Consider the following 14,842-nt stretch of genomic DNA (forward strand, 5'->3'; position numbering starts at 1 on the left):
CCGCTGAAGCAATTGTAGCAGCTCCTGCACCTATTGATTTTGCACCTTCTAACATTTCGAGTTTCGAATTCTCCTCACGCTTTTTTCATCATCATCATGATTTTCTCTTCGAGAACACTCGCCTCGTCGATTCTTCCCCTCGTTCTTTTTATCTTAGATTACTTTCATTCTTTAAACAATTAAATAAAGTCAAAAAGTACATACATATACTAACTACATTATATACGATATTCTGAAAAAAAAGGATTATACACATACAGCGAGTCTTTAGCTAAAAAAAGAATGAGTGTGTCATATGTCGAGGTTCGAATATTCTAGTAGAAAGCGTGATAAAGCACCCTTCTTATAATACTAGCAAAAGAGTTGTGGCTTACTATGGGTGTGGCACTTGAAAAAGAAAAACCCAAGAGTGAGAGATCAATTCTCTCCTCAATGCCTTTCTTCAGCCTATTCAATCGGCTGGAGGGTAAGTCAATAACAGTGGTTCGACAACAGAGAACAGAACATCTCTGGAAAAAAGAAAATACCACAAGACATGCAACAATAACTATCACAAGACATGCAACAATAACTATCAAAAAGACAACAATTCTTTTTTAGCTTATGAATAGATTCAAAAATGATGATATGTCAATGCCAAAACAATCGTCTACTAAGTGGATAGAATTGTATTACAAGAATCTAGATCATAAACAACGCGATGAGATTATTCCATTTTGGAAAAATTTGCACAGTCACCTCTATGAAAAGTGTAGGGAAGATATTCTAAATCGTCAAAATGATGATAGTAATCAACGAAAAAAATAGAAAGATGCTGTCTTCGCTTTATTGGAAGCAAAAAAGAATGATCCTCGTTTTCCAGACATCCCAGAAGAAGAGTTAAGGGAGCTCCAATTGGAAATTGAAAAAGAAACTATGGCTTTCAGCGAGGGAAATGTCTGGCGAGACACGTTTAACGTAGTAGAAGGTTTAATTGATAGGAATAGTTGTAGTGCGCGCGAATTCATCAAAAAGAAAGTGTTGGGGGAAGATTCAGAATTGTTAAATGCCTTTAGTCAATATACGCTTGAGTTTATAGCCGTTCATGTACTAAGTTTCTTATTTAGTCCGCTCGACGAGCGTGCGCGTGTTCGCGCATCCACCTTGATTGAACACCTAGAGTCAACAATACGGAGGCAGGCATTCCTCCTAAGAAGAAATGTTGGAGGAAAAAAAGGGGGGGATGCAGTTGATCAAAGAAATAAAGATCGTACGTTCCCTCTCGGAACCGCCCTACTCCAATTCATGGTTAGTAGAGATGTGATTAGTTTAGAGACAGATCAGGAAGATCTTCCACCACGTAGAAAAAAGAAGAAAAAGGGTGATAAAGAGTGGTATGTACATAAAAAAACATATGTGCAATGCAAATTCGATCCAGCCAAGCTCCCAATGAAGCTGAACTTGCCTATGGTGTGCAAACCTCTTTCATGGAGGGGCATCGGCCGTCAAGGAAAAGACCTGTCCGATCTAGAAGGGGGTTACTTAAGCGGGCGTTATAGTGGTACCAGCTACAGCCTTCTTACGGGTGACATACATCATTTGTTGATTCAAATCAAAGATAGTGAGAGTCTGTGCAGAGTAATGAACACGCTTCAAAATCAGGCATTTGAAATCAACAGCGATGTCTTGGCATGTATTGAAAAAAGAGAGGCAGACTTTATTGATAACGGGCATCTCCTACCGGGTTATCTTTCTCATATGAATATAGCAAATCTATATAAAGAGGTTAGGGATTGTCATCTCGTTGATACAGATACTTTCCAAAAAATAGGGGGTATTAGCGAATTGATAAATCAGTTAACAAAACAGGTACAGCGCGCCCGTTATGAGCGGTGTATGCTCAAGCTTGCAAAGGCCTACAAGGGTTATAAAATAGATTTGCCTGCCTTTCTCGACTTCAGGGGGAGAATCTACCGCTGCGGGCTCCTGCATTTCCACGAGCGTGATCTCTCAAGAAGTCTTATTAACTTTGCGTTTAGCAATCCTGAAATGCCCGCAGACTCGGACGAGGTTATGGAGGCCCTTTTATACCACTATAAGTCTTACCCCAGCCTGGAGGAAGCTGGAATATCCTTCAACGAAAGTCTGCGAGAGGCAGAAATGCAGGGTCGGGTTGATGCTATTCTGCTTGGTCGAGAGGCGCGGCACCCCTTTCAGTTCATTGCCGCGCAAAAGGCGCTGGTAAAAAAGAAAATAGAGGGGTTCCCAGTTACCAAAGACGCGTCCGCGAGTGCTTTCCAGATTATGAGCTACTTTTTGTTGGATGAAGATATGGCGAAGAGCACGAATCTCTTGCCTTCCAAAGATAAGAAAATCCAAGATATTTATACGAATATCCTCTCCGAAGTCAAAGAGTACATTGTAAGAGAACTTGGTAATAATAGTCTATCACTAATAGTGGTGCGGAAGATGGATCGGAAGATGGTGAAAAGGATTTTCATGCCAATGATTTATGGAAAAACACTCATGAGCACAAGCTCCGATATACATAAAAGCTTGTCGCAGCACATCAATTTGTTGGATAGTCACATACTAGCCTCACTTTGCTTTAAGTTCTGGAAGGAGAAATACAAAGGCATGGACAGCCTAACCAGCTTGATCAGGAATATTGGGTGGTTCGCCGCCGCTAAGGGTGTACCTGTTTATTATGCTGTGCCCTACTTTCGTACATCACAAGATTATATGAAGAGTGATGTCGTCAAAATCACAGTTTATGATCGCAATCATAAAAGGAGACAAATAAGTCTCAGAGTTCATACCGATAATAGAGATCGTAGGAAGACAGAGGTCTCAACCTTCGTCAACTTCATCCATCAGAAGGATGCCTATATTGCGATGCTTGTAGTAGAGAAAATGCTGATAGAGGGAGGACCAATATATACAGTACACGACAACTTTCTAACTACACCTCACTATAGCAGGAAACTCCCTTCTCTTTATGCCGATGCCATTTTGGAATTGGGGCCGCCGCTAGCGATTATAAATGATATGATATACGCAAATTTGATTTGGAATGCCGAAGGCTCCTCGCCTGAGGGCTGGAGCCATGGTGGGGGTTCGGGGCGTGTAATACCTATCGGTGAGCTGGAGAATTACTTGGAAAATAATATGCCAGACGGTATTAGCAAAAAAATGGAGGCAACATGGAGACAAAGGATGAAGGCGCTACTTCTCTCATACGAGAGCTATGCTAGTAGTATATCCGGCGTATCACAGGATTATGTAGGTCATTTAGACATGTGGTTGAAATTCGGGGATAAGGTCCGGTTTTTTCCGGAAGGAATGAGAAAAAACGCGCTACACCCATGAAAGAAAATGAAGCAATAAACGATGGTAGTAGTAAGGGATTGGTAGCTCAGTACTTAGGTAGGGTCGAGAAAACAGAAATAGTAAATACTAAACACCCAACATTGATCCTGGCGAACATGACGTTCAAACCCTCCCCGCTTGGGAATGAAGTGCGCCTTCTCAGTCTGGCCGTCGTTCACATGTTGTATCTCTTTGCTTACCCCTCTTTACCATCATCAGGGTACGCAAAGTTCACGATTGGCTTTGACCTGGAGAATCCAGATGTAACCGTAACCGTGGGGCATGCTATTCGGCTGTATGGAGATGATGGTAAACTGCTCCCCATAAGTACAGTCTATGGGGATATAGTATCCACACTAAATGAGTTCGCTAAAAAGTACGAGGAGAGTAGTATCGTTAGGCTCACGCTACGAGTCTATACTGTTGAGAATAAAGTTGTAGGGGCAGCCCCCTCAGGGGAGGGGGTAGAGAAATTGCTAGAGGAGGTCATCCGTATGGACTTCCCACAAAATGAGTCAAAACCTATCCGTGCTGATGAGATCAGACATGGTAAGCGTAGCTACGCCCCCCCCTATATGACGGCGGTCAAAAAGGGAAAAAGAGACGGTGAGCGAAAAGCTTTCGTTGTAGCGGATCTAGAGACATTAATAACCGGCGAGGAGAACACGCATAAGCCGTATGCAGCGGGTCTCATGCTTGTTCTCCCAAAGGAGCCTGTCAAGTACAATAGGGTGGAAACCTATTTCAGCGAGGACTCCAACATAACAATAAACTCCTTTGATGAAAGGAGTAGTAAGGTGCTTGAGGACTTTGTGTCCAGAATTGAGCATATAGCTAAAGGTTTTAGGCCCGCCCTAACAATTGACTTCCATAACTTAGGAAGATTCGATGGGCTTTTCTTGCTAAAGCACCTGACGTCTAATTGGAAGGGTGAGGGAAGAACTATAATGCGAAACAACCGCATCTACGAGATCAGTGTCAAATCAGGGAAGAGAGTTCTATTCCGTTTCCGCGACTCGTTGAATATGTTAAGGGGTACGCTTGATTCACTTTCAAAGAATCTATGCCCTGAACTCGGGCATAAAGGGTTTGTTGATCATAAGAAAGTGACTCTCCAGAATCTGGAAAGTATGAGGGAGGAATTGATAGACTATTTGAGGAAGGACGTCCTTCTCCTTGGCGGTGTGATGCAAAAGGCGCAAAAGCGAATTTGGGATCAACTCGAGGTTGACATAGAGAAAAAGCTTAGCCTTAGCGCATTGGCGCTATACCTCTTTCGTCAGAAGTTCTACGAACCAGATAAATGGCCCATCTACATCCCAACCCCCAATGAGGACAGGTTTCTGAGAGAAGGTTACTACGGTGGTCATGTGGATACGTATATACCAGTAGGTGAGAAGCTACACTACTATGATGTAAACTCGCTTTATCCTTTTGTAATGAAGGAAAACATCATGCCCACTGGGCGGCCTGTCTGGCATGGGGATTTGCGTGAGCGGGACATAGATAGCCTCTTTGGCTTTATCCGGGCATATGTGATCTGCCCGAGGACGAAGAATTTCAAAAGGCCCTTTCTCCCCTATCGAATGGAAGATAGGACTCTGGTCTTCCCGACAGGGAAGTTTGTAGGGGTATACTTTAGCGAGGAACTCAAGTATGCCAAAAAAATAGGCTACACTGTAGTCCCAATGAGTGGATACCTCTTTGAGAAGGGTGAGGGAAGCCCATTTAAAGACTTTGTTAGCTCTCTCTCGGAGAAGAGGAAAGAGGCGAAGAAAGAAGGGAATGTAGCGATGGACTACGTCTACAAGATACTAATGAATTCTCTCTACGGTCGATTTGGTATAAACCCTGAAAGCACTACTACCGAGATCTGCGACGATGCTCGCCTCAGGGTTTTGGTTCAAACGTGTGAGAAGTTCATATACAGTGAGCCCCTTAGACAAAATCTAAACCTCGTTGCTTACATTAAGAATACAAACCCGACCTCGGGGGAATGGCGCTACAAGAAGAACGCGGCGGTCCAGTTATCGGCAGCAATAACTGCTTACGCTAGGATATACCTTTATCCCTATATCTCAAGAGAGGATGCTTACTACACGGACACAGACTCCGTTGTGGTTAAGCATCCTCTCCCATGCGATGTTGTTTCTCCTTTTGAGATAGGGAAATTGAAGCTAGAAGACGAAATAGAGAAGGGTATCTTTTTAGCGCCCAAAGTCTATTGGTACCAACCAAAAAAGGAGTCAACCTGTCTAAACTTCTCTACAAAAGTCTTCCCCTCGCTGCTGGTCTTTAAACTTGCAACTGCTATCTAAGTCTAAGACAAGAGATTTTTCTTACTCTTAAGTTTGATCTTTCGCTAGGAGCCTTAGCAAGAATGGTTGGAACCGGTCTGACCTATGAGACTACTCGAAAGGAGGCTTCCTACCAGCACTAGAGTGGGATAAGTAAACCATACCTTAGGTCAATCCCTTCCCCTACTCGGGCAAGCAACAGACCTTTTTTAACAACCTCTTATGATTAGTTCACTTCCTCCAGCATTGGCTTCCCTCTTACCTATGATATCCCCAAGATCTAATTCGATAGCAGTTGCATCGGAGCTGTCACGACCCAGCTAGGGGCCGCGACGGGTACCCGGAGCTAGCCACTGAGAACCGCTTGATCTACTACTCATCTTACTCATTTAATGCCCTTTTTATCAACTTGTACATGAAATTATAGGAAAACATATTTTATATAGAAACATAGATGCTTTATATACATTAGAATCTCGGCCATCAAAAATATATATACGTATGATAACATCTTGTGAGACCATCTAAACCACACTGCGTATTTACGTGCCTCTACTAACATACTATATACATAGACGGAACAAGACTCCTTCGTGCCCAAAATATGCATATATACCAAAAGAACAATCATAAGCACCTCCGGACAATGGAGTGTTTCCAATCAGCTGACAGCTCCTAAGAATCTGGGTCAAGCTCACCTCCCTGTCTACCTGTGGGCATGAACACAGCGTCCAAAGAAAACGGACGTCAGTACGAATATTGTACTAAGTATGAGAGGCATAAAAAATGAAGAAAGACAACAATAATATAATGAAGACATCAATATGAAACATCTGGATCCGAATGACCATCGTAAAGGAAGTAATGCATCCTGTCTTACTCATACTCATTATCATGTCATGTATGCATAATATGTGAGCTGCCCGTCCATGTCGAAACGGTGTGATAATCAACAACATTAGCCCGCGTCCAGGCCTCCCGCGTCCGGGGTACCATCTCATGCCGCCCACTAGTGGTGTCTGCCCATGCCAAAAGGACATGGTGTATCCGTATAGCTGCCCAGCCCGCCTTGGCGGTGACTGCCCGGCCAACTAGGCCCGGTGTGATGCAATCATGTCATGCTCATCGTAAAATTCTTATAATAATATGCTCATCAAAATATACTTGTCATCATACATGCATAAAGGCTCTAGACAACTGCGCTCTATCGAGGTGACGTAAGGTCGTGAACCCTCGATTCCATTATGGACATATATGAACATTCTGCCTCACCTTGAAGGAAGTAGTGCATAAGTTGAGTGTGGGCAATAAATAACATCATTATCATATCTCCTTATCTTATATGAGCACTTATGGATATAGGCTTTTAGCTTTTCGGAATATAGGCACTCATGAAGAGGAAAAGAATTCAGGATATAGGATTCATGCCATTAGACAGAAAGGACTAGCCTCACATACCTTCGTCGCTTAGTTTCGCTATCGTTCACTCGTTGAAAAAAAGTATCACGTCACTACCTTCACGAGAGAATGCGCATTATAATTAGTCAATCGACCATAGGAACGCATCATTATTCCTAGAGAAAATTGGGCAGCATCTCCTTTGTTTCTACTACTTTTCCCATGTTCTATTGCAACTCCCAAACATTTACAACAACACTCACAATATAGTATCAACATTCCTCGCTCATACACATTAAGAGAAATTCACCATTTTCCTCTAATATTTTTCGCATTTAATGATTTTAGCTCGTTATCGCATTTTATCATGTATAATACTTATCGCATGGTCTAAACATCATTTATAGCACATTCATAATCATAACGTACCAACTTTCATGATTCCATTCAACTATCTTCCAATTGTGACACTATTCACTAATTCAAGACCCATTTTCCATGTCTTTCTATAATTCAAGATTCTTAGTCTTCTAACACCTTAAACAACATGCTAAAGTTAGGAAACTTACCTTAGATGATAGTTGAACCAGCCTTGAATGATAATACTCCTCTAGCACCAAAACCCTATCTCACCTCTTTTGATTTTCTTTGAGGAAGATGAACTCTACTTAGGTTTCATACACTTTGATTCATGAATTTGATGTTGTTGAGCATTGATTTCCTTGGTATTTTTGTGGTGGAAGTGTTTTGAGACTTTTCTAGAGAGTTCTTGAGTTGGAGAGTGGAGGAAATGAAATGGATGAAATAAAATGGACCCTTACACTTAAACTTAAAAGCTGGTCGAGCCAACTTATACGGACCAACATACGGTCCGTACTATTTATACGGACCGTATGTTTGGGCGTACATTTGGTCCAGTGGCTGGTCCCTCCTTTGGCCAATTATATGTCCAAATCTACGGCTGGTATAATTTATACGGTCCGTAGATTGGACCGTATAATGCCCAGTGGTTCCATTTTTGTTCTCATCGACTCGTTTGATCCCCGATCCTTATGGAACCTTCTTAGCACTGGTTTAACACTTCAATACCAATCTAAGGGACATCATTGCATGTCTCTAAGACACCATTATGCCCTCACCAAATCGTTGCTCGTTATTCTTATCCGATATACAACATACGACTCGCTTCCTTAACAACTTCCTTCCCTTATCTCGGATGGTTTTGAAATCTCGTTTGGGGTTATCAAATACTATTCCTCACTCATCAACATGTCGTATACGCCATGACCTTCGTTTTCCTATTCGCAGTACATGTACGGGGAATTTCCCAAGGTGTAACATTCTCCCCCCCTTTTGGAACATTCGTCCTCGAATGTTAAACACTCGAGATTCTACAAAAATTTCGCCAGAGTTTCCCCTGTAATTTTACACTATCAACCTGTCACAAAAACCCATAATATCATCGCCTCACAGGGCTACAGCACAATATCAACATATCTATGGCCACACACGACCAAAAGCATAAAAGTAAGTATACATACCTTGCGATCTCGGTTTGTCATCACGAACCTCTTCTGGAGATTAGAATAGATGCGGATATTTAGCCTTCACCTTCTCTTCCTCTTCCCAAGTCATTTCTTCCTTGTTGTTGTTTCGCCATAGAACCTTGACTGAATCGACTTCTTTATTCCGAAGCCTTCGCACCTGTCTACCTAGGATAGCAACCGGCACTTCTTCGTATGTCAATTTCTCTGTCACTTGTACATCATCCACCGGAACTATTCTTGTGGGGTCTCCGATACACCTGCGGAGCATTGAAACATGAAAACCTGGGTGTACGTACTCGAGCTCTGAGGGCAAGTCCAGTTCATAGGCTACTCGACCCACCTTACGGATGATTCGATAAGGTCCAATGTATCTTGGACTCAACTTCCCCTTTTTACCAAATCTCATTACTCCTTTCATAGGCGAGACTTTCAAAAATACCCAATCATTAGCTTGAAATTCCAAGTCTCATCAGCGGTTGTCCGCATAAGACATTTGACGACTATGGGCTGTTATCAGTCGGTCTCGAATCACCTTGACTTTCTCCACTGCTTGTTGAATCAATTCGGGGCCTATTAGTTGTATTTCTCCCGTCTCAAACCATCCAATCGGGGATCTGCATTTCCTCCCATATAAAGCTTCATACGGAGCCATTTGAATACCGGAATGATAGCTGTTGTTATAGGCAAATTCAATAAGGGGTAAATGCTCATCCCAACTACCACCGAAGTCCTGCACACATGCTCGTAGCATATCGTCCAAGGTCTGAATAGTGCGCTCGGCTTGCCCGTCGGTCTGTGGATGAAACGTCGTGCTGAGCTTAACTTGAGTACTTAGACCTTCTTGAAAGGACTTCTAAAACTTGGCTGTAAACTGTGTCCCTCTGTCGGTAATAATGGCCAAAGGAATTCCATGAAGTCGCACAATTTCCTTTAGATACAACCTGGCATAGGCTTCTGCCGAATACGTGGTTCTGACTGGGAGAAAATGAGCTGCTTTGTGAGTCTGTCCACGATCACCCATATCGAATCATACCTGCCACGGGAACGGGGTAATCCCACGATGAAATCCATGTTGATCACTTCCCATTTCCAAGTAGGAATTTCCATTGCTTGCAACAAGCCCCCTGGCTTCTGATGCTCGGCTTTTACCTGTTGGCAATTCGGACATTGTTCCATAAAATCTGCTATGTCCCTCTTCATGCCATCCCACCAGTATATCAATTTAAGATCATGATACATTTTAGTTGCACCGGGATGAATAGAATACCGAGAATAGTGTGCTTCCTCTAAAATCCGTTGGCGTAATTTTGCCACATCTGGTACACATAGCCTGCCTCGATATCTAAGGATCCCATCTACGGAAACTTCAAATGGAGACTTTTCCTTTTCAAGAGACAGGTCTCGGTATCGGCTTAATTGAGAATCTTCATATTGTCGTTCCCTCACTTCTATATTCAAGGATGAAACTGTGGGGTCATTGATGTTGATGTTTGTATTACCCAAATCAATTACACGTATTCCAAGACTTGTTAATCGATGGAGCTCGCGAACCATCTCCTTTTTTTCTGGAGGAACTTCACATAAGCTACCCATTGACCGACGGCTAAGCGTATCGGCTACTACATTAGCTTTTCCAGGGTGGTACAAAATGTCCACATCATAGTCTTTCAACAATTCTAACCACCGCCTCTGCCGCAGGTTCAACTCCTTCTGTTTGAAAATATGCTGGAGACTCTTGTGATCTGTATAGATATCGACGTGCACACCATACAAATAATGCCTCCATATCTTTAAGGCGTGAATAACCGCGGCCAATTCGAGATCATGGGTTGGATAATTCTTCTTATGTTTCTGCAACTGTCTTGAAGCGTATGCAATAACTTTCCCCTGCTGTATTAATACACATCCTAGTCCCACACCAGAAGCATCACAATACACAACATATCCATCTGGCCTTTCTGGAAGTGTTAGTACTGGAGTTGAGGTCAACCTGTCCTTCAACTCTTGGAAACTACGCTCGCATGCATCATTCCATTGAAATTTTACCGACTTCTGGGTTAGCTTCGTCAATGGGGCTGAAATAGATGAAAAGCCCTCTACAAACCTTCTATAATAACCTGCCAAACCCAGAAAACTACGAACTTCCGTAGGCGCTGTAGGCCTTGGCCAAGTCTTCACAGATTCTATTTTCTGAGTGTCAACTCGGATGCCATCATCTGAAATAATATGACCTAGGAATGCCACAGAATTTAGCCATAACTCGCATTTTGAAAATTTTGCATATAATTCCGGAGCTCGGAGGACGCCAAGGAAAATTCTTAGATGATCTGCATGTTCCGATTCTGTGCGAGAATACACCAGAATATCATCAATAAATACTATCACAAAGAGATCCAGAAATGGCCTGAACACATTATTCATCAGATTCATAAACACTGCTGGGGCATTTGTCAACCCAAACGACATCACTCGGAACTCATAGTGGCCATACCTCGTTCTGAAAGCGGTTTTGGGAATATCTTCTTCTCTAATTCTCACTTGATGATAACCTGATCTCAGATCTATCTTAGAGAACCACTTGGCACCCTGTAATTGGTCAAACAAATCGTCAATTCTGGGGAGGGGGGATACTTGTTCTTTATTGTTACCTTGTTCAACTGTCTGTAATCGATACACATCCATAGAGATCCGTCCTTCTTTCTCACGAACAAGACTGGTGCTCCCCACGGCGATGAACTGGGCCTTATAAACCCCTTTTCAAGCAAGTCTTTCAACTGTGCCTTCAGCTCTTTCAATTCTGTCGGAGCCGTTCGATACGGAGGAATAGAAATGGGCTCAACGTCCGGCAATAAATCAATAGTGAAGTCAATTTCCCTCTCAGGAGGAAGACCTGGTAGTTCGTCTGGAAATACATCTACGAATTCATTCACTACCGGAACAGATTGAAAATCTGGCGACCTTGCCTCGGTATCATGAACCCGAACTAGATGATAAATATAGCCTTTAGATATCATCTTTCTGGCCTTAAGGTAGGAAATAAACCTACCCTTTGGGGATGCCGTGTTACCCTTCCATACAAGTACGGGCTCTTCCGGGAATTGAAATCGAACCAGTTTTGTACAACAATCCACATTAGCATAACATGAGGCCAACCAATCCATACCCATAATTACATTGAAACCTGTCATTTCAAGCTCAATCAAATCGGCTTTAGTCTGACGATCACATATCACAATGACACAATTTTTATACACTTTCCTTGCTATTACCAGATCACCAACTGGAGTGAATACCTCAAAAGGTTTAATGGGATCGGGTTTCACCCTAATACAAACCGCAACATATGGAGTAACGTAAGAGAAAGTAGAAGCCGGATCGATTAAAGCATATACATCACGGGAAAATATAGCCAATGTACCTATGACAACATTTGGGGAGGACTCAACATCCTGTCGCCCAGCCAAGGCATATACGCGGGGATGAATGGCACCTGAAGTGGATGCTCCCCCTCTGCCTCTGCCTCTACCTGCTGTAGTCTGAGGAGTCTGTAATATCGGGCGTACTGAAGAAGATCCAGCTGCTGATCCCGTAGGCTGAGTCCCGACTCTACCTCTTGCTGAAGGGAAATCTCTCATCATATGACCAACCTGCCCGCAGGCATAGCAAGCGTCCGAACCCTGACGGAACTGTCCGGAATGCAGTCTTCCGCACTGGCTGCACCGCGGTACTGAGGGTCTCCTCTGACTAGAATCTCCCCTAAACTGAGAATATGAGGCCCTCGAACTCTGGCCCTGTCCTGTCTGAAAAGAACGATCGATCCTCCTATCTGAGAATCTAGGAGGCACACTAGTCGCTGACTGATCTGAATGCCTAGAATGCATCTGTCTCGATCCCCCTCTATATTCACTGCTCGCCCCCATATACCTAGCCTTCTTACCTTGCCTTCTGTCATTATCACGATCACTTCTCTGCAGCTGTTGTCGTTCCTCAAGATTCTGAGCATGGGCCTGTATTCGGGAAATATCCATCCTGTCTTGCAAAGAAGCCGTCAGACAATCTCTAAACAAATGTGGCCCCAAACCACTCACGAATCTATGTACACGAACGCCTATGTCGGTCACCATAGTCGGGCCATACCTGGCCAGAGAATTAAACTGCATACTATACTCCCGAGCACACACGCTTCCCTGCTTCAGATTCAAAAACATGTCCGCTCTAGCTCGGCGGACCTCGGGCGGTAAATAGTGGCGAATGAAAGCATCAACAAACTCTTGCCAAACAGGAAGAGGTGCACTTTCTGATCTCGAAGCTATCCAGTTGTTATACCACAATACCTCTACATCGCGGAGTCTATAAGAAACTAACTCTACCGACTCGGTCTCAGTAGCATGCATAAGTTTCAGTGTCCTCAACATCTCATCGATAAAGCCTTGTGGGTCCTCGTCCAGCTTCGACCCAAAAATTTTCGAAGGATTCAGAGTAAGGAAATCACGGGCTCTCGTATTGGTTGAACGATCACTCGGGCCCGCACTCTGCCGCTGTGCCTGGGCGGCAACCAATTGCGTCAATAGATGAATAGCTTCGGTCACTTATTGACCCGAAGTAACTGGAGGAGGAATTGGAACTGAGGCTCCTCCTTGATCTTCTACATTGGGCGAGGCCTCATTTTGTGATACGCCCTCATCTACATTCCCTGGAGGATCTCTTTCTGCCCGCCTCTTCATCGTACCTTTGCCCTTCTTGGCGGTTGTAGCTTTCCCCTTTGGCGGCATTTTCTGAAATCATAACACACTTTTAGGAGGAATATAATCTTAGACATGGCTCTATCGCACGATCTCATAAGAAGAAAGACAGTCGTTTTCCTAAGTGTCTTGTAGCCTTTTGTTTATTGGCGTGGCGCGCAACACACCATAAACAAGACTCTACTAGACACGGCTCGTAGATACTTCCTAGGACGAACTGCTCTGATACCACTTCTGTCACGACCCAGCTATCTGGAATGCAGTCTACCGCACTGGCTGCACCGCGGTACTGAGGGTCTACTCTGACTAGAATCTCCCCTAAACTGAGAATATGAGGCCCTCGAACTCTGGCCCTGTCCTATCTGAAAAGAACGATCGATCCTCCTATCTGAGAATCTGGGAGACGCGCTAGTCGCTGACTGACCTGAGTGCCTAGAATGCATCTGTGTCGATCCCCCTCTATATTCACTGCTCACCCCCATAGACCTAGCCCTCTTACCTTACCTTCTGTCATTATCACGATCACTTCTCTGCAGCTGTTGTCGTTCCTCAAGATTCTGAGCATGGGCCTGTATTCGGCAAATATCCATCTCGTCTTGCAGAGAAGCCGTCAGAAAACCTCTAAATAAATGTGGGCCCAAACCACTCACGAATCTGTGTACACGATCGCTCATGTCGGTCACCATAGGCGGGGCATACCTGGCCAGAGAATTAAACTACATACTATACTTCAGAGCACTCATGCTTCCCTGCTTCAGATTCAAAAACCTGTCCGCTCTAGCTCGGCGGACCTCGAGCAGTAAATAGTGGCGAATGAAAGCATCAACAAACTCTTGCCAAACAGGAGGAGGTGCACTTTCTGATCTCGACGCTATCCAGTTGTTATACCACAATACCGCCACATCTCGGAATCTATAAGAAGCCAACTCTATCGACTCGGTCTCAGTAGCATGCATAAGTTTCAGCGTCCTCAACATCTCATCAATAAAGCCTTGTGGGTCCTCGTCCGGCTTCGACCCAAAAAATTTCGAAGGATTCAGGGTCAGGAAATCACGGGCTCTCGTACTGGCTGAACGATCACTCGGGCCCGCACTCTGCCGCTGTGCCTGGGCAGCAACCAATTGCGTCAATAGATGAATAGCTTCGGTCACGTGTTGACCCGAAGTAACTGGGGGAGGAATTGGAACTGAGGCTCCTTCTTGCTCTTCTACATTGGGCGAGGCCTCATTTTGTGATTCGCCCTCCTCTACATTCGCCGGAGGCTCTCTTTCTGCCCACCTCTTCATCGTAGCTTTGCCCTTCTGGGCGGCTGTAGCTTTCCCCTTTGGCGGCATTTTTCTGAAATCATAACACACTTTTAGGAGGAATATAATCTTACACATGGCTCTATCGCACGATCTCATAAGAAGAAAGACGGTCGTTTTCCTAAATGCGTTGTAGCCTCTTGTTTATTAGCGTGGCGTGCAACACACCATAAATAAGACTCTACTAGACACGGCTTGTAGACACT

General features: G+C 43.9%; 2 protein-coding genes across 2 annotated transcripts; both read left to right on the forward strand.

The window, feature by feature from the left end:
* Positions 1-915: 915 nt before the first annotated feature.
* On the forward strand, positions 916-3,348 carry LOC132637475 (probable DNA-directed RNA polymerase). Its single transcript, XM_060354555.1, has one exon. The coding sequence runs from the start codon at positions 916-918 to the stop codon at positions 3,346-3,348; it is 2,433 nt and encodes an 810-aa protein (XP_060210538.1).
* A 116-nt stretch (positions 3,349-3,464) lies between these two features.
* On the forward strand, positions 3,465-5,666 carry LOC132637476 (DNA polymerase-like). Its single transcript, XM_060354557.1, has one exon. The coding sequence runs from the start codon at positions 3,465-3,467 to the stop codon at positions 5,664-5,666; it is 2,202 nt and encodes a 733-aa protein (XP_060210540.1).
* The last annotated feature ends 9,176 nt before the right edge of the window (positions 5,667-14,842 follow it).

The sequence above is a fragment of the Lycium barbarum genome, chromosome 4, assembly GCF_019175385.1.
Source record: "Lycium barbarum isolate Lr01 chromosome 4, ASM1917538v2, whole genome shotgun sequence".
NCBI classification, from domain to species: domain Eukaryota; kingdom Viridiplantae; phylum Streptophyta; class Magnoliopsida; order Solanales; family Solanaceae; genus Lycium; species Lycium barbarum.

What these genes read in the sequence shown, in the direction of transcription:
- LOC132637475 (XM_060354555.1), top strand. Translation starts at nt 916, where the DNA reads ATGGCTTTCAGCGAGGGAAATGTCTGGCGAGACACGTTTAACGTAGTA.
- LOC132637476 (XM_060354557.1), top strand. Translation starts at nt 3,465, where the DNA reads ATGACGTTCAAACCCTCCCCGCTTGGGAATGAAGTGCGCCTTCTCAGT.